The sequence below is a fragment of the Nansenia antarctica genome (genome assembly GCF_963989245.1).
Source record: "Nansenia antarctica genome assembly, chromosome: 8".
Lineage (NCBI taxonomy): Eukaryota > Metazoa > Chordata > Actinopteri > Argentiniformes > Microstomatidae > Nansenia > Nansenia antarctica.
This window is the reverse complement of record NC_137678.1, coordinates 19583261-19608100: the sequence shown is the minus strand read 5'-3', so window position 1 is coordinate 19608100 and position 24840 is coordinate 19583261. Positions and strand designations below refer to the sequence as shown.

General features: G+C 45.2%; 1 protein-coding gene across 1 annotated transcript; it reads right to left on the bottom strand.

The window, feature by feature from the left end:
- Positions 1–7606: 7606 nt before the first annotated feature.
- Positions 7607–24413, bottom strand: LOC308163995 (targeting protein for Xklp2-B-like; the record flags this gene model as incomplete). Its single annotated transcript, XM_080538161.1, has 20 exons — positions 7607–7717; positions 8026–8213; positions 8687–8798; positions 9362–9508; positions 13894–14067; positions 14298–14393; positions 14614–14833; positions 15339–15477; positions 15607–15775; positions 16200–16348; positions 16585–16691; positions 17028–17150; positions 18598–18736; positions 18973–19079; positions 19416–19532; positions 20256–20342; positions 20978–21116; positions 23054–23163; positions 23500–23622; positions 24343–24413. 20 exons carry the CDS (start codon positions 24411–24413, stop codon positions 7607–7609), a joined length of 2628 nt encoding a protein of 875 aa, XP_080394287.1.
- Between the last annotated feature and the right edge of the window lie 427 nt (positions 24414–24840).

Sequence of the window (24840 nt, the reverse complement as noted above, 5' to 3'; positions counted from 1 at the left end):
AGAAGAAGGCTCTCCCTTGGCTGCTGCTGATGATCTACAGCTCTGCTTGTGACTGTTCTTCACCTGAATCCAGCTGAAGGTGTGGTGGTTCACAGGCCCTGCCTCTGCACCACATGACCTGCTATTGGGAGCTGTCAGACAAGCAGAGGAGAGAAGCATTGATGATGATTCCCTCCTCAGACTCTTATCTTCATGGAATAGACATTAGTGCTTTACAAATGTAAACATTGTGTATGCAATCATGTGAGAGTGTGTGTGTGTGTGTTTGCCTGTGTGTGTCCATGCCTTTCTCCATGTCTCACCTTTACACAGGACCTTCAGAGTCCACTTGCAGACAGGGTTAGGAGTCTAACCCCTATGATAGATGGGGCCTCAGACAGTGTAGTGAGGAGAGATTGGTGGTTGTCTGAAAATATAGACCACACAGAGGCAGACGTTAAGACATTAGAAGGTTCAGCTGGAATGTTATTGACTTGGCATTATTATTATTATTATTATTATTATTATTATTATTATTGTTATTGACTTGGCATATTGAGCCTACATAAGGTTAATACGGTTTCTAGCTATCATTGTTAATCATTGCGTCCAAGCCATGGTGCTTGTTAAAGCTAAATTAATCCACACCAAAACACCCAAAGTAACGTTAACACCTCTATTATGAATACATATAACACTATAGCGTATAATCTAACGTATTTATTCATAAGGAAGTAGTTTACATAGCAGAAATAAAGCTAAATTAATCCACACCAAAACACCCAAAGTAACGTTAACACCTCTATTATGAATACATATAACACTATAGCGTATAATCTAACGTATTTATTCATAAGGAAGTAGTTTACATAGCAGAAATAAAGCTAAATTAATCCACACCAAAACACCCAAAGTAACGTTAACACCTCTATTATGAATACATATAACACTATAGCGTATAATCTAACGTATTTATTCATAAGGAAGTAGTTTACATAGCAGAAATAAAGCTAAATTAATCCACACCAAAACACCCAAAGTAACGTTAACACCTCTATTATGAATACATATAACACTATAGCGTATAATCTAACGTATTTATTCATAAGGAAGTAGTTTACATAGCAGAAATAAAGCTAAATTAATCCACACCAAAACACCCAAAGTAACGTTAACACCTCGAACAAACCCCCTCCTTGTCAACGCCCACCTACGTCACTGACAAGTCAATCCGTTTTCGTTTTCGAAAGGAAAATCGAAATGACAAAACATACACGTGATCATCTCTGTTCTTGTTTATGTTCTGGAAATAGAAAATCAACTGCTGTTATACTCACGCCGTCTTCGTTTTCAAAAGGAATATCGAGCTGATAAGTCAATCCGTTTTCGTTTTCAAAAGGAATATCGAACTGACAATATTTACACGGACCGAGGGGGTGGCAAGGTTAGGGGAGATGGTTAGGGGTAGGGAAGGTTGTATGCATGTATGGGAGAACAGGTAGGTTTTGAGTTGGGATTTAAAAGGGGGAGAGTGAGGGTGAGTGGCTATATTGTGGATATTTTGTGAATGGAATTGATCCCCAACCTTAGTGTGCAGCCTTGTTACCTCTGCAAGGAGTCTGGACAGCTGTGCAACTGTCTGAGGGAGGACCCCTGCATGGTTACCATGGGGACAGCCAACCCAGAGAGCTTGTGTGGAGCGGTCCCTTCGCTGCGGTCTCTCCCCTGCCCTGCACCGAGGTGCTTCATTTGCCTGTTATCTTCAATTTGATTTCCTATATTTGATTTCAGAGGTTCATTTTTAAAACATCTCTCCAAAGAGCTAACATGGGTGTTAGCGATAACAAATAGATAGATAGATAGATAGATAGACTTTATTTGTCATTGTTACAGTACAGGTACCAAACAACGAAATTTAGGAGGGGAGGCTCCCCTGGTGTTTAAGAAAGGAAAAAGAAACACATTTTGGAAAAAGCATAGATGCATAAAATCACAAGAAGATAAGGAGCTGGTTTACATCAATAGAGGCTATGTACACAATCCACTGTACTATACTGCACAGATAGTCAACTAGGGTTGTCATATTGCACAAGAAAGTATTTTTTCACATTTTTTTAAAGTGTCACAGTTTGCAGGCTTGAAAATGTACATGTTTGTGCCTCAGCACTAGCTGCCATTACAATCCGTCCGGACTTGTCCTGGGCCCAGAACTTAGGCCTTTTCTGTGTTCAGGGCCTTGACGGCCCTGTGGTAGAAGCTGTCCTTCAGTCTGTTTGTCCTAGCGGCCGGGGTCCTGTACCTCCTGTTCGAGGGCAGCTTGACAAAGTGTTCGTGCCCAGGGTGGGTCGGGTCCTTGGAGATCTTGGAGGCCCTCCTGAGACAGCGTGTTTCGTACAGCTCCTCCAGAGAGGGGAGGGTGGCGCCGGTGATCCCCTGTGCTGTTCTCACGACTCTCTGTAGATCGTTTCTCTCCGCTGCCGTGCAGCTGTGGTACCAGTTGGAGATGCCGAAGGTGAGGATGCTCTCCACTGCGCCGTGGTAGAAGGCCACCAGCATCTCCTTCTTGCTGTGTTGTTTCTTGAGGCATCTCAGGGTGTATAGCCGCTGTTGTGCCCTCTTGATGGTGCCTTTAGTGTTGTCCTTCCAGGCCAGGTCATCCCGTATGATGTGTCCCAGGAAACGGAGGTTTGAGACCATCTCTACGCTCTCTCCGTCGATGAGCAGGGGCAGGATCTCGGACTTTTTCCTCCTGTAGTCTACGATGAGTTCCTGGGTCTTTGACTTGTTTAGCAGCAGGTTGTTTACCTTGCACAGCTTGCTCAATTGCTCTACCTCATCCCTGTACGCCGCCTCGTCCCCCCCCGAGATACATCCCACCACGGTGGTGTCGTCTGCAAACTTTACGATGTAGTTGCTGGGGTGGATGGGGGTGAAGTCGTGGGTGTAGAGGTTGTAGAGGATGGGGCTTAGCACGCAGCCCTGGGGTGACCCAGTGCTGAGGCTGAGGGCTGTGGAGGTGTGGGGGCCCACCCGCACCCTCTGGGGGCGGTTGGTCAGGAAGTCCTTGATCCACGCACATATAGAGTGTGATAGACCCAGGTCTAGTAGTTTGGTCACTAGCCTGTCTGGAAGGATGGTGTTAAAGGCGGAGCTGAAGTCCACGAAGAGCAGTCTCGCGTAGCTGTTTCCCCTCTCCAGGTGGGATAGAGTGGCGTGGAGAGTCGTCGCTATGGCGTCCTCTGTGGACCTGTGGGCTCTGTAGGCGAACTGGTATGGATCCAGGTTGGGCGGGAGGCGTGTGAGTATGTGGGCCCGGACTAGTTTCTCGAAGCACTTCATGATGATTGGTGTGAGTGCCACCGGGCGGTAGTCGTTTAGGCAGCTCACCGTGCTTTTCTTCGGGACTGGGATGATAGTTGAGGTTTTCAGGTAGGGTGGGACGGTGGCCTGGGACAGGGACTGGTTAAAGATGTTGGTGAAAACCCCGGCCAGCTGGTCGGCGCAGTCTCGCAGCACCCGTCCCAGGACGCCATCCGGCCCCGAGGCTTTCCTGGGGTCCACCGCCTTCAGTACGCGTCTCACCTCGTGCTCTGTGAGGGTGAGGCTGCTGAGAGCTGGAGAGAGTGGTGTCTGTGTTGTGGTTACCTCCGTTCGCCCCTCGTCGAACCGGGCGTAGAAGGTGTTCAGCTTTCCCGCCAGCAGGGGGTCGTCCTCTGCGGCTGTGTCTTATGTGCCTTATACTGGTAACTGTGAGAGCAGTCTTGAATGACTGGTCTTTATTCCACCATACCGAGAGGATCGAAATGTCTTGAGACAAACAAGCAAAAAATGGCAATTGCGGCTGTGTCAAATGTGCCTTATACTGGTAACTGTGAGAGCAGTCTTGAATGACTGGTCTTTATTCCACCATACCGAGAGGATCGAAATGTCTTGAGACAAACAAGCAAAAAATGGCAATTGAATTCAAAGACATAGGTCACTTAAATTCAACCAGAGACCTAAAGAATAAGAAATCTCACAGTGTGTGAGATGCAGCTGTTAATGTAACTGAGTTTTAAGAGTGGTAAGAGTGTGTTGTTTTGTGACATGGTGTCTGTTTGTCTCCACCTGATTTGAGGTCTCATCCTGAGGATGAGAGAGAATACAGCACCAGACAGAGACATGTCACCCTCACTTTCATACCAGACCACTAGGAAAATACTAAACATTCAAATGCTGGCATTAGCTTCCGCAAGAGTTCCGCAAGATCGAAATTGGCCCAATCCAGCCATTCACACAGAGCTTAAAAGGTAGTAGTCACTGCAGTGTCATGACCAACCAATAACAGAAGCCAAGATCTTTAGACATGAATATACATTATGTCAATAGAACAGATAACGTGTTATATACTGTATGTTAACCTTTATGTCACAAGGATGAATACAAAATTAAAGGGCACTTTTCCAGATTTCGATGGGGGTCCCGGTATTAATGGAACGGTTACCGTAGCTGGCTTGTTTTCAGTCCCTGCGGTTGTTATGGTCGTTGTCTTTTGAATGGCCGACGTTGATGGGACCACTACCGCTACCACTACCTCACTTGGTCTGTGGGACCTGGCCATTGATGGACCTCTGATCTCCTGGGGATTCCCTCCAATCCACTGCCCTACCTTCCCAGTGAGGAGCTGGGTCCTGGAAAGGCCAGATGTTATACTGGCTGGTGTCTCCATGGTTGGGGCAGCTGACTGTAGTGTATAAGGCCCCCTTCCATCCAAACCTACACAGTGACCAGACAAAACAGAATTACCCTCAACAGATATTGAAAACGTTCTCCTTCTCCAGTCTCTTTATCTTGATATCAAATTCAAAGTCAAGCCACTATGGACAAAATCATTGATATTTGTCCACTTCACAATCATTGCCCTTGTTCCAAACACATCAAAAACCTCTACTCAGGTAGTTCAGTCAGTTCACCGTTCTCATATCAGTCATTGAATACTGAATTATGGCTGAACCTTATTGAAGTGTTGCGATTCACACAATTCTGTTCTTAAGTGTTCTGTCTCTGGCTGCGTTAGTAGATTCGCTCTGAGAGCGCCGGAGCGCACACTGGGTTCAATGTCATAACCCATAGTCTTGATACTATGGACTACACACTACACTAACACAGCTGTTCATCCCTGTCTAATGTGATCACTCTACCTTTGCACTACTGATGTTTACATTACTACCTTTGTACTACTGTATATTGCACATTGCCTCCTGGCATAGCTTTTTTATACTCTGCACATTAGATACTATATATAAACTACCTAACTGTACATAGCTCAACTGTATATACCTCTAACTATACTGATGTTTACAATACTACCTCTGCACATACTGTATATTACATAGTTACCTATCACCACATCTTATTCTATTTATATCATGTTCTTATATCACTATTTGCACTTCTGGTTGGATGCTAAACTGCATTTCGTTGTATTGTACTTGTACTCTGCGATGACAATAAAGTTGAATCTAATCTAATCTAAAATAAAGGGACCAAGTAATTTGATTCGACAAGAGGCATTCCATGAGTGCTGATCAGATTTCCAGAGCGAATTTACGAACGCAGCCTCTGTCTCTCCTTTACCCCTTGCATCCTTCTCAAAACTCTATGGAGGAGAAGGTCAAAGGGCAGGAACCTTCGATGTTGTCCAACACTTTTTGAGAAAGAATTGAGGAGAGAATCGACCGCAGGTATGGTATGTGGGTAAACTACCCCTTTAAGTAGCCCCTAGACAGACAGGCAGGAAGTAGGCTTATCTGGATCTGGGAAGCGGCCCTGATTGTTTCAGAGCAAGCTACTTAGTACTGGACCTTTGGACAGTCCCTCTAGGGTCCTCTGCATCTTTGCAACCTCCTTTTCCAACTTCTCTAGAAGCCTGGACTGGCTTGCCAGTTGTCTCTCTGTGGCCCCCTGCTGGTTGGAGTGCAGACTGCAGGTGGAGCAGATGGGGCAACAATCATTTCTTCGAGAGAAGATCTGCTCCAGTGTGCGAGCCAGGTGATCTACTTTGGCCTCTAGTACAGGCTGGTCTACAGTAGAGGTGGCTGGCGGAGACTTCATTGAACCCATAACGAATGACGACCGGGAGTCAACAGGCCTTCTCAAACAGGAGGAAGAGGCGGCGCTGACAAGCAGTCAACAAAGTGTTTCTGGCCTCTAGATGAGAGAAATGTAAGAAAAGTCACTATAGGCCACAAGACAAGCTCAGACACAACTGGTCAGATAGTTACAGATCCTCCCAAGTAACATAATACACTACTAGGTCAACTGTCCTCTCCTCTCCCATTATGTTCAGACTTACCTACCTGGTAGATCAAGGAAAGCTTGCAGAAAGCCCAGTAGGTACAATTAGGTTGTCCTGTCCATGAGTGAACGGAGTTGTGTGGATGAGACGGTCCGGTTGGTCCTACCCAGAGAGAAGCTGCCGTGTGCTAGTTGGTTGACTTCTTTATCTCTAACAGTTCCAGCTTCGGATCCAGAAATAGGCATGTGGGTGGGGGTGCTGGTGAATAGTAGCAGATAACTGAGGCATGCATGGCAGGGCAGACAGAGACGTCAAGAGCAGGATTCACATGCAAACTTTGACACAGAAAAAAAGATACTGAAAACACACTCCAGGCTCAATTTATTTGCCAAGCTTTTTTGTCACCTTTTATTTGAGCACACAACAATGTTTGATATTAGCTTGATTTAGTAGTCACTGCTGGCATGGGACAACTTTGTACTAACTAGTTAAATCTGCCTTTGGTTTAAGTCATTCAATTGTGTGAATTGACATGTATTTAATGAATTGGAGGTCTATAAAGTATGGCTCTGCTGAAGAACACTGATCTCAGCCCCCTGCCTAAACAAAGGCTTCAAAAAGGAGGAAAAAGGTGATCTTCCAGCCACTTACCAGACCTCACTACTCCTAAGGAATAAGGAAATGCAGGGAGGCGCATCACATAGCAACTTGATGTCAGACATGCAATGACTGGCTGAGGTGCTGAATGTTAGTCTGGAGAATTTGAAATGTATTAGAGGTCAACACGTTTTCTTTTAAGTAATTTTTCTGAGTGGGGCAGTCCCACTCGTATAAATATATATATTTCTCATTTTATTGGACAGATACAGTGAAGACAGACAGGAAACAGACAGGAAATAAGGAGATGGGCGAGAGGGCATGTCAGCAGAGCATGGGCCGAATTCGAAACCATGCCGACATGGGCATGTGTGCACTGTAGACCGCGGTGCAAGACCACTGGACACGTCATCTCATTTTAACTGCCAGAAAGCATGTCCACTGCTTGCTACATTGCAGCATTAACATCTTGTATGAAACAGTACGACAAAGTCTAGGGCTGCAACTCAAAATCATTTTTGTAGTTATTTTTATTCAGCTTATAAAACACTTTCATACAGTAAAAACATACATGAAGTTGCCGCTACTTTCTAAAAACAAAACATGACTTAGTTAAATAAGTGAAATGAAAAGTAGACAAATGTACAGGGCATAAAACAGTCTGCAGTCAAGACTAGATAGAAACCCAAGAAAATAACCCCCCAAAATTAAGTAGTTAAAAATATAAACAATTAAACATCCATCTCCCAGCCATCACATTCGGAAGCGGTCTGAGAAGTTGGGAGTCAGGGGCATGGTGAGCGAGACCTCACTCTTCTTCAGAACCACTGGCTTATAGTGCCGGACTGGCTGGGCCTTGTGGACCTGTAGGGAGAGATTGAAAGTCTGGTTTCAAAACATCCTGTGCTTTCCTACGAATAGAAATAGTCCAAACAAAACGCAATATGGGGATCTCGGAACCTGTTCAATTTCAAGTGCATCCTAAATTAACTTTAAAAAAGATTCAGCCAGCATCAATGAGAATAGTCTGCCCTCAAATGCAATGCTTCCATAATTCCTGCATTATGCATCGGTCCTTCCCAAAAGCAAACCAAGTCATTATCACGACATTGACGTAAGTCTCAAACTAACTGAAAACAAGTCGGAGCACCATCTCTTCCCAGTGACATCACCTGTTCTTGGCGCAGCAGTGCGGTCTCCTCGTTCTGCCGCTGCTCCGTCTCCCTGCGCCTCGCCTCATCCATGCAAGCATTCAGCGCCTCCCTCTCACACAACCATTGCTCAAACTCCTGACGCTCCTTGGCCCTCCTCTCCGTGGACAACTGGAAGCCCTCTAGAACTGTGGAATTGTTAATGTCTTCTGAAGAGCCAAACGGAGGAGGGGTTTCCAAAGATAGGTGGGGGGGTAGCAGTGAGGGGAAAATGAAACATGAAAGGTGCGGTTAGGTGTGAGAAGCAGGGTTAACCAAACAAATCCCTGTGTAAAGTAGGCAACCCTGGTCCATCAGGAGTTTTCTGGCATGTTTTGGCTCCACACTTGCATACTGAAACATTCTGCGCTTGAGGTGGCTTATGATCCAAGAGGCAGCTGTGATAGACATTTATACAGCTGCGGACAGGATCCCTGTTCTACTATGCATTTCAACCAGAAGGTTCTGGAAGGAAGAGGCCCTTGTTTGGAGGGACTGTTGAGCCCCTGCAAGTGAAGGAGGGAACCATGGCTGAAGGGTGGGGAGAATGTAGGCATGTCTGACCAGGGTTGTCTAACACTGCCACCGTGTGAAAAGCAGAGGAGCTCAGGCTGTGGACACAGAGGTGGGTGTTCATGCTTACCAAGGGCCGAGCGTCTCGTCTTCCTGGGGAGGAAAGGCTCCTTGTGTGTGACCGTGTTGGGCCGGGCTTTAAAGGAAGCAGCCTCGGCCTGACGCTTCTGCTCCTCCTTCATCTAGAGGGAAGCAGCATTAGTGCGTTTCATTCAATTCAACTTTATTCACCATGTGCAGTGCACTAGGAACATGGTATTTACATACGACAACACAACAATACTCAAGACAATTTATACAGTACTAATATGAGTGAATAAATATATTGTACAACTTAGTGCAAAAACATGTAAAGTGCAATGATCAGGAGTTATTGAGGAGGGCTATGGCTTTGGGGAAGAAACTGTTCAAGTGGCGTGATGTTTTTGACCTGATGGCCCTGTACTGCTGTCCAGAAGGGAGTCATTCAAACAAGCTGTGAGCTGGATGTGAGGGGTGAGCCACAATTTTGCATACTCAGGGCACTAATACAGAAGGGGAGAAGCTTCTGGGTCAAGTCATTATTTGACTAATATAAAATAGCTGCTGTACAGTTTCAAGTCCTCTTATACTGATAAGTATAATATTACACTGCATTTGGTTCTGGTTTCGCTATTCGGTCTCCCACATGAAAAGTTTAAACCAAACTGAATAGGCAGAGACCTTCAGGTTGAAAACTCATTTAAATGGAGATCTACTTTCTTACCTTGAGCTCCATGCGGTCATTCTTGACCGCCCCCCTCTCGTCCGCCATCAGCCTGAAGGGCTCAGGCTTGGTGGGCTCCGCCACCTTCTTCTCAGGCAGTACCACCTCAGAGAAGTCTGGCAGGGGCTGGGCCTTGAACGTCGGCACCTGGGAGGATCCAGAGGAACATCATGACACTGTCTAAAGCCTGGTACACACAAAGATAATCTGGCCCATTTTCAGGCATGAAAACAGGTCGGGGTGAAAAAGGTGAGAAGGATATGAGACCCGGATCCTGCTAGGGCAGTCGGAGACTGAGAGCCAAAAAAGATTATTGGGGTACCAGAAAGAGACACATCATACATGCGGGCTCACAAAAGCTCTCCCTCTCTCACACACACTCCAATAGGCTACGAGACCAGTGGCGTCATTTCAGCAAAAGCCACGATATGGCATGGTACCGAATGGGGGGGTAGAGGTGGATATTTTCCTCCAAATCAGTTATGCAAGTCAATTTTAGTGAGTTGTTTCTGTACAAAAACGAAAATATGAATGTATAATTAAGTGCAAATAAAGTATCTTTACATGTTCACATGTAAACAAACATACACATATGTTGTATAAGAAACTAGACTGACAACTTCTCATGAAATGCACAACAGTGCAGCTTTAATATAAGCTAGTACAGTGTTTCCCAAACTGTGGGGTGTGGGGGGTACTGCAGGGGGGGCGCGAAAAAAAAATAAAAAAAAGAATATATACCGTATTTTTTTAAAAAGTCGCGCTTTTTTTCATAGTTTGGCTGGTCCTGCGACTTATATATCAATATATATAATTTCATACTGACTGACATGAACCAAGGAGTAAACATTACCGTCTACAGCCGACAGAGGGCGCTCTGGGCTTGTGACAACTATATGCTCCTCCTATACCCCTGAAGAAGTTATCTAAAACATTAGCTTGTTGAAGCTAAGCAAACGGTAGCTTGGTGAACTTGCTTACTGGTAACTTGCTTGTTGGACTCGCTGGCTTGTTATTGTGACCCGTGCGCTCCTAGTCAAGGGATTACTGGTCCCTGAATGCAATTGATTTTCCACAAGGAAAAGCTGGTTCGGGGGAACCTGCCTGCCCAGACGGAACTTTTGCCGCAGGTTACATCAGAGACGCCTGGGACAACTGGCGTCTCGTTTGCTTGGCAGTCATGTCGATTGAGGACGTGGAAGATGTTTTCATTTTTGGATTTATGATAGTTGGACACATTGGACTCGGTTTGAGTGCTGCCATGATCTATCGGAAAATTAAAAAGATGGGAGCAGTGATTAGAGATCTGCGCGAACTGCCCCTCTTGATCAAAGAACTGGGGAGAGTGGCTGGAATGCAGGGCGCTGCGCTTACGGATCTGAACCATAGGGTTCTGGATCTGGATCGCAAGGTGGGCAATCTTGCTGCTCCCCGAATTGGCGAATGACAGGAGACCCCAAATTTTCGAGAGGTTTGATTCTATGGAATGCTGTTTTTCCTCACAGTGAACCCATTCACCTGATTATGGCTCAAAAGCTCCCCCATGCCCTGAAGCCTCCATGCAGCGTGCCAACCCACCCACCCCCCCCCCCCCCCCCCCCTCTGGTGAACTTTGTGCCGCCTTCTGGGGCAGTGCTCAAGGCCGTTGTCCATGGCGACACTGATTGCTGCTCTACGAAGACGGGTCGGACTGACCCAGAACATCCTCCCTCCCCCCACCCATACCTACCCCCCCCTCCCCCCGCACATGCCACCCCACCACCCCCCCCCTCCCTTCTCTACAGTATTCTGTGGACATATATGGCGCCGCACATGGCAGCTATGGTTTTACAGTTTGTTGTGTTCTGTCTGCACTGCTGTCTGTCCTGTGTTGTTTTGTTTGCATTGCATTTAGAAATGCTCTTACTGTAACGCCAAATCAAATTCCTATATGTGTATGCTTAATGTGTATGCATAAATGGCAATAAACGTTATCTCATCTCATCTCATCTCATTACGGTTAACAGGAGGCCGGGGGTGAAAAGGAGGAAGTGGAGCACCAGTTTTAGAAGTCCGAAATTCGGTGTGCACGCCGAGTAGCAGCCACAACACGGCGCATTGTTTGTTCAGTGTGTTCGGGGGCTATCTATCTCATTAGCCATGTCACTGTTTCCTTGGAGCTAATAACCTAGCACGTAGCACACAGCACCTGATCTGCTAACTGAGAACAGCCTTTTATTACAACTGTGTAATAAACTTGAACTTTTTGTTGCCTCTTTGTTGAGGGGAACCTGGAATTACTGGAGGTTACATTATGTTCATTTAGCCTATTCAGCCTCCCAGGTATGTTCTTTATGCTATTGTGTAGTTGAATAAACTTGCCTTTCCAGATTAAATGTCTGTTCTTGGTCTTGGATTTTGTGAAATATATTTCTAAATAAATGCGACTTAGTCCAGTGCGACTTATATATGTTTTTTCCTCTTAATGTCGCATTTTTTGACTGATGCGACTTATAGTCCGGAAAATACGGTGTATATATATACACGCGATCCATGTGCACCCAAGCTCAACACATATATACCATATATCATACTTCCGTTATATATCGAAAAATACATATAAAACGGAGGTATGATATATATGGCCTCACGCGCCTGTCACGTCTCCAGTACATTAGAACTTCGCATCCTTTGATACATATGGCGGGATGTAAGGATCTTGTAACTTCGCAAACAATGGCAAAATTGAAATAGTTTACTCTATGTTCAACTGCCGCGGCGAAGTTACAGATCCTTACATCCCGCCATATGCATCAAAGGATGCGAAGTTCTAATGTACTGGAGACGTGACAGGCGCGTGAGACTGCCATATATGTGCCGTTTTATATGTATTTATCATCATATTTATATCATCAAGGATCTTGACGGGATGTAAGGATCTTGTAACTTCGCAAACAATGGCAGAATTGAAATACTTTACTCTGTTCAACTGCCGCGGCGTTGCCTTTAATATACAAATATTGTATGACCCTCAGCCTGCTCACACGGCGCGGCTCCACGGTTCTTTGGTGGAAAGGCATTTTTAAAACACGAAAATCATCTGTCACTACCTTTTCCAGTTGAACATAGAGTAAACTATTTACATTTTGCCATTGTTTGCGAAGTTACAAGATCCTTATATGTATCAAATGATGCAAAGTTCTAATGTAGCTACTGGAGACGTGACAGGCGCCTGAGACTGCCATATATCATACCTCAGTTTTATATGTATTCATCATCCTATTTTTCGGGCATTTAGCTCATTAAATGGCGAAAATCACTGGCGGACCAGGGTTGCGATTCCATTTAATTTACAGGGAACTATGTGTGAAAGGGGCTAACAGCTTGCAAAATAGGCTGACAACGCTAACGTTAGTAGTTATCTGTACTGTATCTGTACTTAGTAATGTTAGTACCAAATGTTAGTACCAAAGTTAGCCATCTATCGTTAGCTAGCAATTTGTATTTTGTTAATGTTACATTCTTATCTCAGTATTTGCGACTTCAGTCCTTGCTTTCTCTCAGCATACAAAAACAGCGGCTGACGTTCTGTCACCAATTTCTTCACCAAGGAGTTTCACGCGCACATTACAGTTTCAGCCCTTCACGCCTGCGCACCTGTTCGCTACGTTGCTTCGCTTTTCTGTAGCCCTGGTAGGGCCATCAACGGCCCATCAAAATGTTATCGTTCGAACGTTCAACGTGCGCTCCAGACTAATGGGCCGCTCCCCCCCCCCCCCCCCCCCCAAAAAAAATAACTCATCGGAACTATATGATTCAGGGAAGTCACCTATTTTGGATTCAAAATGGCTAATTTCGACGAAAGGTGAGCGATTATCATGCCTGCATTTTGGTCCCATTTCCCCCCTTCCAACCAAGGACAGCAAACGGCCGATTATCGGATGGCTCTAAAGATTATCCTACAAGATTATCCTGTGGTGTAAGGTGTGTTAAGAGTCCATTTCTCCCGACAATCTGCTCAGAAAATGATCAGGGCCGACGATTGTTAAATATTCTATAAAGATTAAACGTGTTTTAGATTTAGAAAATCTTTGTGTACCAGGCTTGAGGCAGGTGTGGCTCTATGTTTCCAGGAGGAGTCTGGTGTGTGTGTGTGTACACATGGGGTTGGGAACAGGCAAGGACCATTGCTGTCATTTAGTAATCTCTGGTGCAATACTTGCCTGGTAGGTAGGGAAGGCATATTCTGATACTGTTCACTATTCATCCTGTAGTTCTATTGCTACTTCTGTATTCTACCAACCTTCATTATTTGTCAAGGCTTAGCATGAGCACCGAAGGTGCAGTACACTATTGGCAGGCCATTGGTGTAATATGCCATTTAGCTACACAAAGCAGTGAGCGCATACATTTCAGTATATGGTCCCAGTGGGAACCTTTGTCCAAGTCAGCACTGTCTTGAGCCCAGTCATCAGTTTCAAACATTTCCCCTCACTTTATTCAGGGTTAGGGTTTACAACTGGTTCAGGTGATGTGTTGGGCGGACGACGTACCTCTTCATTTCGCAGGTCATCCATTCTCTTGTCTTTCAACACCTTCCTCTCCCTCTCCCGCTCATCGAAGGAGAAGGGGCATACCTCCACCTGGTTCTTCTCCTGGAGCCTGGGCTGGAATGGCACGCCATAGAGGGGAGCAGCGTGGGCTTTCATTGGGGTGAACACCTTCACCTGCAACCAGAGTTTGGGGTCAGATTCACTCACAACGTCAAATCAAATCTGTAGGGACTCATCCCTAAAAAAGGTCAGTCCGAAAAAAACAAGAAATTAGAGCATGCCCATTTTGAAACAGCTCAACCCAGAAGGTGTGGGCCGTGGAGGTCCACACGAGACCACTGTTGAGGTCAGAAAACGCCAGAGAAACTAGTTTGGAAGTGAAACATCACTTTGTCTGCCCTCACCGCCTCCACCTTTCTCTCGATCCGTACCCTCTTCTTCAGGGCAAAGGCAGGGGATTCTGGGACTGTGGGATTCGCCAGCTTCTTCTCTGGGACACCCTGTCAACAAGTGTGGGGAAGAGACCATTAACGTAAGCATCCCAGCGTTATGGACCATCTTCAGAGTGGCGTACGGTTGCAGAACCACGTCAGCCAGACAAATGACCTGACAGTGAGGAGTCAGCTCTATTTAAAGCATGTCGATCTACAACAACTGACTTTTTGAAGGCATTCGATCGTGGGTCATGTGCCAACGTCAGGCCTGGCTAGCAGCACTCACCACCACCTCATCCAGGATGCGGAGGGGCACCGGGCGGGAGTGGAAGGTGAACTGCTCCTCGGGCTCCTCAGGCTTCTTGTTGGCCTGCCGCGCCTGAGCTCTCTTCTCCATCTGCAGGTAGAAGCCCTCAGGCTGGGTGGGCTCCTTCACCGCCGGCTTCTTGGGGTTCAGCGCCGCCTCCAAGATCTTCCTATTCAACTCGAGGGCTTTGAACTTGAACCTGGGGAGAACCACACAGGTTAGAGCACCCCAAGGACTGCCAAATCAGGACTGTCACAATCTGTAACATTGACATTTTGGTCTACCAGCCAAGGTGTCTGGTGAATGAGAATTCTGGCCGATTTTTCTTTTAACCAATATTAAAAAGGCAAAGGTCACAATGAATACATTAGCACGACTTCTGACACATTGAAAATGATTGCCTGCACAGAACAAACCTCCTGTAGGCTTTAAGTATAAATATTTTCCCCTGGATGTTATGTTGTGATCTTGTGCTCCATTTGGTGGGTGTTAATTGTTTACCCTTTCTCCATGGCTGGTTCACAACTAGACATCTGAACACATCTGTGTTCAAATCTACATTCACTGACCTGAAGTGCATAACAACTATGCACCCGTTTTCCCCCGACAGGGCTAATAAAACGACGACAACCAAGATCGAAAGACAGAAACGTGAGAAAACTGGGAGGCAGACCAGATGAAGCGTTGGACTAAACTACACGTACTGTTGCTGCTTCTGCAGCTCCTCATCCTCCAGCTCAGCGCTGCTCTTCACCAGGGTGGACCGGGCCCTCTGCCGGGTCATCAGCTGAGGCGTGTGAGGGATGGTGTTCCTCAGCTGCTCCAATTTCACCGGAGACGGGCCTGGATAGAGGGGAAGGTGAGGTACCGTATTTCAGTTGGAGTGTCAAAAGATCTGTGTTGCCTAGGAATCCCCAGCCATGATCGGGGACACAGAATTGATGATTGAAGAAGCAAAATCAGAACACGTACCCTTATCCTGACTCTGCTGGCTGCGCAGGTGATAGCGGTCTGGGGTGCGTCTGTGGAACTGCTCGATCTGCTGGGCGTAGGGGACGTAGGCAGCCTCGTCCGCCCTCCGCTTGCCACCAGTCGACAGGTTGAAAGGCTTTGGCACGGTGGTGCCCTTTGACACCTTCATCTGAGAGAGAAAAGTAGATCAATTCAGATAGGGGGGGACAACAATTACCCAAGAGGATGGCAATAAACTAGTATAGTCCAAAATGTGGATCTCCACCGGCCACGCTGCAGTAATAAGCGACCAGTTAACTTTTTTAAGAATGAAAAAGCAGCGAGAGACAGGACCGATGGCAATCCAACAGCCTTCATTTGATTGAGAACGGTGTTTCCAATACACCGCGACATGAAGTCATGATTTGAATCATTGCAATTTTGTGTTTCAACTGCAATGCCAATGCCTATTTGAACCTGTACCCAAGAACTTCACTCCTTGTATCCGTATATTGATGTAATAAAAGCAATTCTGATTCTGATTTAGGGCTAGTATGGGCATAGCCCAAGAGCAGTTGTGGCAGGTGTCTAAAATATGGAGGTTGAGGTTCTACCGGAGAGATGGGGTGTTTGCGGAGCTGGGCGTTGAAGTCCATGGGCTTGTGGACGTCAACAGCAGGGCCTGCCTTCACTCGGCCGTCCGTACTGAAGTGGAACTCCTTTGGGACCGTGGTGGAGAGAACCAACTTCTTAGGGAGCTGGCCTGATGACACAAGTTGGAATATCTCTTTACAAAACAGACAAGACAGTTGCAACACTCAACTTTAATACCCAAATCTGAATTGAAACCCTAGACATTTGAGGTGATCTCAGGGATTGGATAGGCATAAGCAATGCATTAGTAGTCAAGAAAAAAAACCTGTACCACCACGCTGCCTACATCCACCCAATCCCAGGGGTTGATGGGGGGGGCACGGGGGAGATGTCAGGGCTACTCACTGCCTGCCATAGCAGCCTTGTAGCTGGCCTCGTTCCTCCTTCTCTGGTCCGCTACTTCCTTGTGAAGGCTCATGCGCTCCAACTCCTGTTGCTCAGAGCTCTTTTGCCTGGGGTAGACATAAGTCATTATAGAAACTTTTTAAAGGCCGTTGAGGTTTGCTGCACAGGCCAGCCCAAACATGGCCCCAATATTGTTTAAATTACATTTTTATATTTCACATTCTAACCAGCGCTAAATAAGTGGACCGTTTCAGTCCACGTCAGGGTTTTAACAGAGTTTACTATTCATTAGAAAAATCACTCAACTCTTTGGCTAGCTGTCATAATGCTACCTCCCGTCTCCATTTCTATGTTCTCTCTGGTTTGTGACTCATAACGCATTATGTACAACATTTCTAAAAAGAAATCAAACCAGTCCATGGCCGCCTCTCTGCACGACTCACTTGGTGTTGTTAGCTGCTGCTGCTGCTGCCCGGGCCTTGACTGCCTCCAGACGCCCGCTGGTACGGGCGCCACTCCTGCGGCCGCCACTCCTGCGTCTGACCAGCTGAGACGAGGAGGCGCTCCTGGGAAAACAAGCACAACAAGGGTCAGGTTACTGTATTCTACCCCCGCAAAAAAAATAATAACTTGATTAGAAGCATCTCTATTCAAAGCTGATTGCATACTCCTAAAAAAAGAAAAGGTGCCACAAAATTGTACCGGTATGAGAGAATACAGTGATAAGACCATGTGTCCATTTCAAAAGTTCTGATGGCCATTCCAAGTCAGTGCATTATTGATAAAAAAACAATCCCTTGAAAAGAACGTTTGCCACCACCGTGAAAGATAAGACACTGCAGATTTACCTGGACAGACGGACAGCTGTTTTTACAATGGATGGTTTAATGCTGTAGTGTAAAGAGTAACACAGTCAATAATAATAATAATAATAACTTTAATTTATAGAGCGCTTCTCAAAAACCCAAGGACGCTGTACTGTGTCTGGCTCAAGAGGGTCCAAGTCTGCCATGACAACAGCAAACATGCACATCCTATAGTCTCAGGCGTTGGACAGAAGCAAATGTAAAGAGGATTGTCCTCCACTCTGATATAATACACCCACTGGGATCTTCACCAGGGGGAGCAAATAATATTCCCCTTTTCTGCCATGACAACATCCAAGAGTATGTCGGTTTAGAAACCAAGCCACACGTTCTGGTGATGATCCCAGATAACGGTGGCTGAGGGCAGGAGAGAGCCAGACACTGAGGAGGACAGGAGAGAGCCAGACACTGAAAACTGTACTGACCTTCTTTGCTTCTTGGAAGGTGGTGCGTTCTCGACGGTGGCATTCTTTTCAGGTTGTGGCACTCCTTTCATTTTGCGCTTCGACACCCTTTAGTGGAGAACATTTAATTTGTGTGTAACAGAGGTGTAATACAAAAACTGAGGTGACCAAAGCTTTGGGGGGAGGGAGAGTTCAAAAGGAGCCATTTGTTTATTCTTGTCCATTACATCTGAAAAACAATTGTATTTATTTCACAATTGTGGGGCTCCAAAAATGAAACAGTTTAGCAATAGCATTAGTCTAACAATTGTATGTACAATAGGCACATTGCCTACATCCCATATTCTGGAAATGTGGCTTGTGGAACATCAGGAGGGTGCGATTAACTCCAGGTTAGATCCAGGTTTAAATCCGATCCGGGCGCTAATTTCAGCTTGCATTCGGTTCCATCAATAAGGCTCAAATAATTCGCTGCAATCCTGTTGAGTAATTCTGGTCACGAGCAGACTTACAGGCTGGTTTAGGTAATGCGTGCGTCAAAAATGTCTCACAGGGGGAAACTACATCCCGAACGATAGTTCCTCAAGTGTCTTTTAGGAAATATTAGTTCCCACTTTTTACGAGATAGTTTGACCGATAGATAGATAATTTGATATTTTGAAAGTGTGATCGATCGATAGATATTTTGAAAGTGTGAGATATAAAACAATAAATAATAATAATTGGTATGTCTATCAACTTGCATTGGCGTCATCACAGCGGTGTGTTTGTCCATGGGCTTGTGGACGTCAACAGCAGGGCCTGCCTTCACTCGGCCGTCCGTACTGAAGTGGAACTCCTTTGGGACCGTGGTGGAGAGAACCAACTTCTTAGGGAGCTGGCCTGATGACACAAGTTGGAATATCTCTTTACAAAACAGACAAGACCGTTGCAACACTCAACTTTAATACCCAAATCTGAATTGAAACCCTAGACATTTGAGGTGATCTCAGGGATTGGATAGGCATAAGCAATGCATTAGTAGTCAAGAAAAAAAAACTGTACCACCACGCTGCCTACATCCACCCAATCCCAGGGGTTGATGGGGGGGGCACGGGGGAGATGTCAGGGCTACTCACTGCCTGCCATAGCAGCCTTGTAGCTGGCCGCGGTCCTCCTTCTCTGGTCCGCTACTTCCTTGTGAAGGCTCATGCGCTCCAACTCCTGTTGCTCAGAGCTCTTTTGCCTGGGGTAGACATAAGTCATTATAGAAACTTTTTAAAGGCCGTTGAGGTTTGCTGCACAGGCCAGCCCAAACATGGCCCCAATATTGTTTAAATTACATTTTTATATTTCACATTCTAACCAGCGGTAAATAAGTGGACCGTTTCAGTCCACGTCAGGGTTTTAACAGAGTTTACTATTCATTAGAAAAATCACTCAACTCTTTGGCTAGCTGTCATAATGCTACCTCCCGTCTCCATTTCTATGTTCTCTCTGGTTTGTGACTCATAACGCATTATGTACAACATTTCTAAAAAGAAATCAAACCAGTCCATGGCCGCCTCTCTGCACGACTCACTTGGTGTTGTTAGCTGCTGCTGCCCGGGCCTTGACTGCCTCCAGACGCCCGCTGGTACGGGCGCCACTCCTGCGGCCGCCACTCCTGCGTCTGACCAGCTGAGACGAGGAGGTGCTCCTGGGAAAACAAGCACAACAAGGGTCAGGTTACTGTATTCTACCCCCGCAAAAAAATAAATAACTTGATTAGAAGCATCTCTATTCAAAGCTGATTGCATACTCCTAAAAAAAGAAAAGGTGCCACAAAATTGTACCGGTATGAGAGAACACAGTGATAAGACCATGTGTCCATTTCAAAAGTTCTGATGGCCATTCCAAGTCAGTGCATTATTGATAAAAAAACAATCCCTTGAAAAGAACGTTTGCCACCACCGTGAAAGATAAGACACTGCAGATTTACCTGGACAGACGGACAGCTGTTTTTACAATGGATGGTTTAATGCTGTAAAGAGTAACACAGTCAATAATAATAATAATAATAATAACTTTAATTTATATAGCGCTTCTCAAAAACCCAAGGACGCTGTACTGTGTCTGGCTCAAGAGGGTCCAAGTCTGCCATGACAACAGCAAACATGCACATCCTATAGTCTCAGGCGTTGGACAGAAGCAAATGTAAAGAGGATTGTCCTCCACTCTGATATAATACACCCACTGGGATCTTCACCAGGGGGAGCAAATAATATTCCCCTTTTCTGCCATGACAACATCCAAGAGTATGTCGGTTTAGAAACCAAGCCACACGTTCTGGTGATGATCCCAGATAACGGTGGCTGAGGGCAGGAGAGAGCCAGACACTGAGGAGGACAGGAGAGAGCCAGACACTGAAAACTGTACTGACCTTCTTTGCTTCTTGGAAGGTGGTGCGTTCTCGACGGTGGCATTCTTTTCAGGTTGTGGCACTCCTTTCACTTTGCGCTTCGACACCCTTTAGTGGAGAACATTTAATTTGTGTGTAACAGAGGTGTAATACAAAAACGGAGGTGACCAAAGCTTTGGGGGGAGGGAGAGTTCAAAAGGAGCCATTTGTTTATTCTTGTCCATTACATCTGAAAAACAATTGTATTTATTTCACAATTGTGGGGCTCCAAAAATGAAGCAGTTTAGCAATAGCATTAGTCTAACAATTGTATGTACAATAGGCACATTGCCTACATCCCATATTCTGGAAATGTGGCTTGTGGAACATCAGGAGGGTGCGATTAACTCCAGGTTAGATCCAGGTTTAAATCCGATCCGGGCGCTAATTTCAGCTTGCATTCGGTTCCATCAATAAGGCTCAAATAATTCGCTGCAATCCTTTTGAGTAATTCTGGTCACGAGCAGACTTACAGGCTGGTTTAGGTAATGCGTGCGTCAAAAATGTCTCACAGGCGGAAACTACATCCCGAACGATAGTTCCTCAAGTGTCTTTTAGGAAATATTAGTTCCCACTTTTTACGAGATAGTTTGACCGATAGATAGATAATTTGATATTTTGAAAGTGTGATCGATCGATAGATATTTTGAAAGTGTGAGATATAAAACAATAAATAATAATAATTGGTATGTCTATCAACTTGCATTGGCGTCATCACAGCGGTGTGTTTGTCCATGGGCTTGTGGACGTCAACAGCAGGGCCTGCCTTCACTCGGCCGTCCGTACTGAAGTGGAACTCCTTTGGGACCGTGGTGGAGAGAACCAACTTCTTAGGGAGCTGGCCTGATGACACAAGTTGGAATATCTCTTTACAAAACAGACAAGACAGTTGCAACACTCAACTTTAATACCCAAATCTGAATTGAAACCCTAGACATTTGAGGTGATCTCAGGGATTGGATAGGCATAAGCAATGCATTAGTAGTCAAGAAAAAAAACCTGTACCACCACGCTGCCTACATCCACCCAATCCCAGGGGTTGATGGGGGGGGGGCACGGGGGAGATGTCAGGGCTACTCACTGCTAGGGGTGTAACGGATCACGGAAATTCCGTGATCCGTTCGGATCGCCCTCCACGGTTCGGAACGCGTGTGTACCGCGGATCAATTGCAAAAAAATTTTTTTTTTCTTTTTAAACCTTTATTTTACCAGGAAGTCATATTGAGATTAAAACCTCTTTTACAAGAGAGACCTGGCCAAGACAGGGTCAAAATAGTAGCTTAAAAAACAGTTCAGATAACAAGACAGGACATAAGACAGTGGCAACAATACAATAGACAAACAATGGTAGGGGTATTTACAAGGTGATTAAAACATTGAGAAGTCTAACCAAAGCAGGTACAGCGAGCGGTGACCACATCCTTTAATCTACGCTTGAAGATACTTATGGAAATAAGGGCCTCTAATTTAAAAGTAGTCTGTAGGTCATTCCAAGACCAAGGGCCATAATAAGACAAGCTTGCCCTTCCAACATTGTTCATGATAAGTGGCACCTTGTATTGTAGCCATCTACGAGACCTGAGACCCGAGCCACTCGGTATAGGGATGAACTTCAGGCCCAGATAATTCGGTAAGAAGCCAGAGATGATTTTAAACACAAGAGTGTACCAGTGTTGGAGCCTTCTGACAGAAAGAGATGGCCATCCAACCAGACTATACAGTGTACAGTGATGGGTCCTGAAGGCACTATTGGTGATGTATCTTAGAACCGAATGATACAGGGGGTCTAGCTTGGATAAAGTGGACAGAGAAGCAAACCTATATACTGTATCACTGTTAACAAGTAATAATATTACTTAATATCTTACTTAATATCTCTTGTAAATCACAATGTAGGGTTGCCATGAAAAGATAGACGCGACAGTTGCGGGCTTTGTTTTACTCTAAAGCGCAATGATAGGTTGATAATGCGAAAGAAAAAGAATCCGTTGTTTGCTCACTACACGTGAAGCTGGGAATCCACAACAACAAGGCTGCGTTCGTAAATCCGCTCTGGAATCTGATCAGCGTTCAAGGAACGCCTCTTGTCCAATCAAATTACTTGGTCCCTTTATGACGTCGGACCCAGTGTGCGCTCCGGCGCTCTCAAAGCGAATTTACGAACGCGGCCCAAGTGTATCATGTTACGTTGTTCGGCAGAGAAGAACTCGAAATGCCTCCCTCGTCATTTAAATCCCATGTATGGGAGCACTTTGGCTTCTCTGTCAACTATGACGGGAGGCACGAAAAAGGTAGCTCGACAACTTCTGATAATGTAGGCATTTTTTTCATACCATGTTCAAAATAAGGGTTCACTTTATTATTTTGTTAAAAGTGGCATAAAACATGTTTATTCATCTGCTTTAAAGAGCCCAGTGATTCACTGCTGCAACCAGGCGCCTCCTCCCCCTCTCCTATCATTTAAATTGAGTGTATTTCAGTATAATTATGTAATGTTTGAGTGTAGAATATGTTATATATATATTATATATATGTATATATATGTATGTATATATATATATATATATATATATATATATATATTACCAGTTTTGACATCTTGAATGTTGTTGGTTTTTGTCACATAGTAAAAGTGGTGTTTTTACAGAATTCAAGGAAAAAGCAGTTTTTATAAAAACAAAAATGTTTTGTGTTGATCCGAAAAATGATCCGATCCGTGACTCAAAAACCGTGACACGATCCGATCCGTGAGTTAGGTGATCCGTTACACCCCTACTCACTGCCTGCCATAGCAGCCTTGTAGCTGGCCTCGTTCCTCCTTCTCTGGTCCGCTACTTCCTTGTGAAGGCTCTTCATGCGCTCCAACTCCTGTTGCTCAGAGCTCTTTTGCCTGGGGTAGACATAAGTCATTATAGAAACTTTTTAAAGGCCGTTGAGGTTTGCTGCACAGGCCAGCCCAAACATGGCCCCAATATTGTTTAAATTACATTTTTATATTTCACATTCTAACCAGCGGTAAATAAGTGGACCGTTTCAGTCCACGTCAGGGTTTTAAAAGAGTTTACTATTCATTAGAAAAATCACTCAACTCTTTGGCTAGCTGTCATAATGCTACCTCCCGTCTCCATTTCTATGTTCTCTCTGGTTTGTGACTCATAACGCATTATGTACAACATTTCTAAAAAGAAATCAAACCAGTCCATGGCCGCCTCTCTGCACGACTCACTTGGTGTTGTTAGCTGCTGCTGCTGCTGCCCGGGCCTTGACTGCCTCCAGACGCCCGCTGGTACGGGCGCCACTCCTGCGGCCGCCACTCCTGCGTCTGACCAGCTGAGACGAGGAGGCGCTCCTGGGAAAACAAGCACAACAAGGGTCAGGTTACTGTATTCTACCCCCGCAAAAAAAAAAAAAACTTGATTAGAAGCATCTCTATTCAAAGCTGATTGCATACTCCTAAAAAAAGAAAAGGTGCCACAAAATTGTACCGGTATGAGAGAATACAGTGATAAGACCATGTGTCCATTTCAAAAGTTCTGATGGCCATTCCAAGTCAGTGCATTATTGATAAAAAAACAATCCCTTGAAAAGAACGTTTGCCACCACCGTGAAAGATAAGACACTGCAGATTTACCTGGACAGACGGACAGCTGTTTTTACAATGGATGGTTTAATGCTGTAAAGAGTAACACAGTCAATAATAATAATAATAATAACTTTAATTTATATAGCGCTTCTCAAAAACCCAAGGACGCTGTACTGTGTCTGGCTCAAGAGGGTCCAAGTCTGCCATGACAACAGCAAACATGCACATCCTATAGTCTCAGGCGTTGGACAGAAGCAAATGTAAAGAGGATTGTCCTCCACTCTGATATAATACACCCACTGGGATCTTCACCAGGGGGAGCAAATAATATTCCCCTTTTCTGCCATGACAACATCCAAGAGTATGTCGGTTTAGAAACCAAGCCACACGTTCTGGTGATGATCCCAGATAACGGTGGCTGAGGGCAGGAGAGAGCCAGACACTGAGGAGGACAGGAGAGAGCCAGACACTGAAAACTGTACTGACCTTCTTTGCTTCTTGGAAGGTGGTGCGTTCTCGACGGTGGCATTCTTTTCAGGTTGTGGCACTCCTTTCATTTTGCGCTTCGACACCCTTTAGTGGAGAACATTTAATTTGTGTGTAACAGAGGTGTAATGCAAAAACTGAGGTGACCAAAGCTTTGGGGGGAGGGAGAGTTCAAAAGGAGCCATTTGTTTATTCTTGTCCATTACATCTGAAAAACAATTGTATTTATTTCACAATTGTGGGGCTCCAAAAATGAAACAGTTTAGCAATAGCATTAGTCTAACAATTGTATGTACAATAGGCACATTGCCTACATCCCATATTCTGGAAATGTGGCTTGTGGAACATCAGGAGGGTGCGATTAACTCCAGGTTAGATCCAGGTTTAAATCCGATCCGGGCGCTAATTTCAGCTTGCATTCGGTTCCATCAATAAGGCTCAAATAATTCGCTGCTTGGCTATGCAACCAATCCTTTTGAGTAATTCTGGTCACGAGCA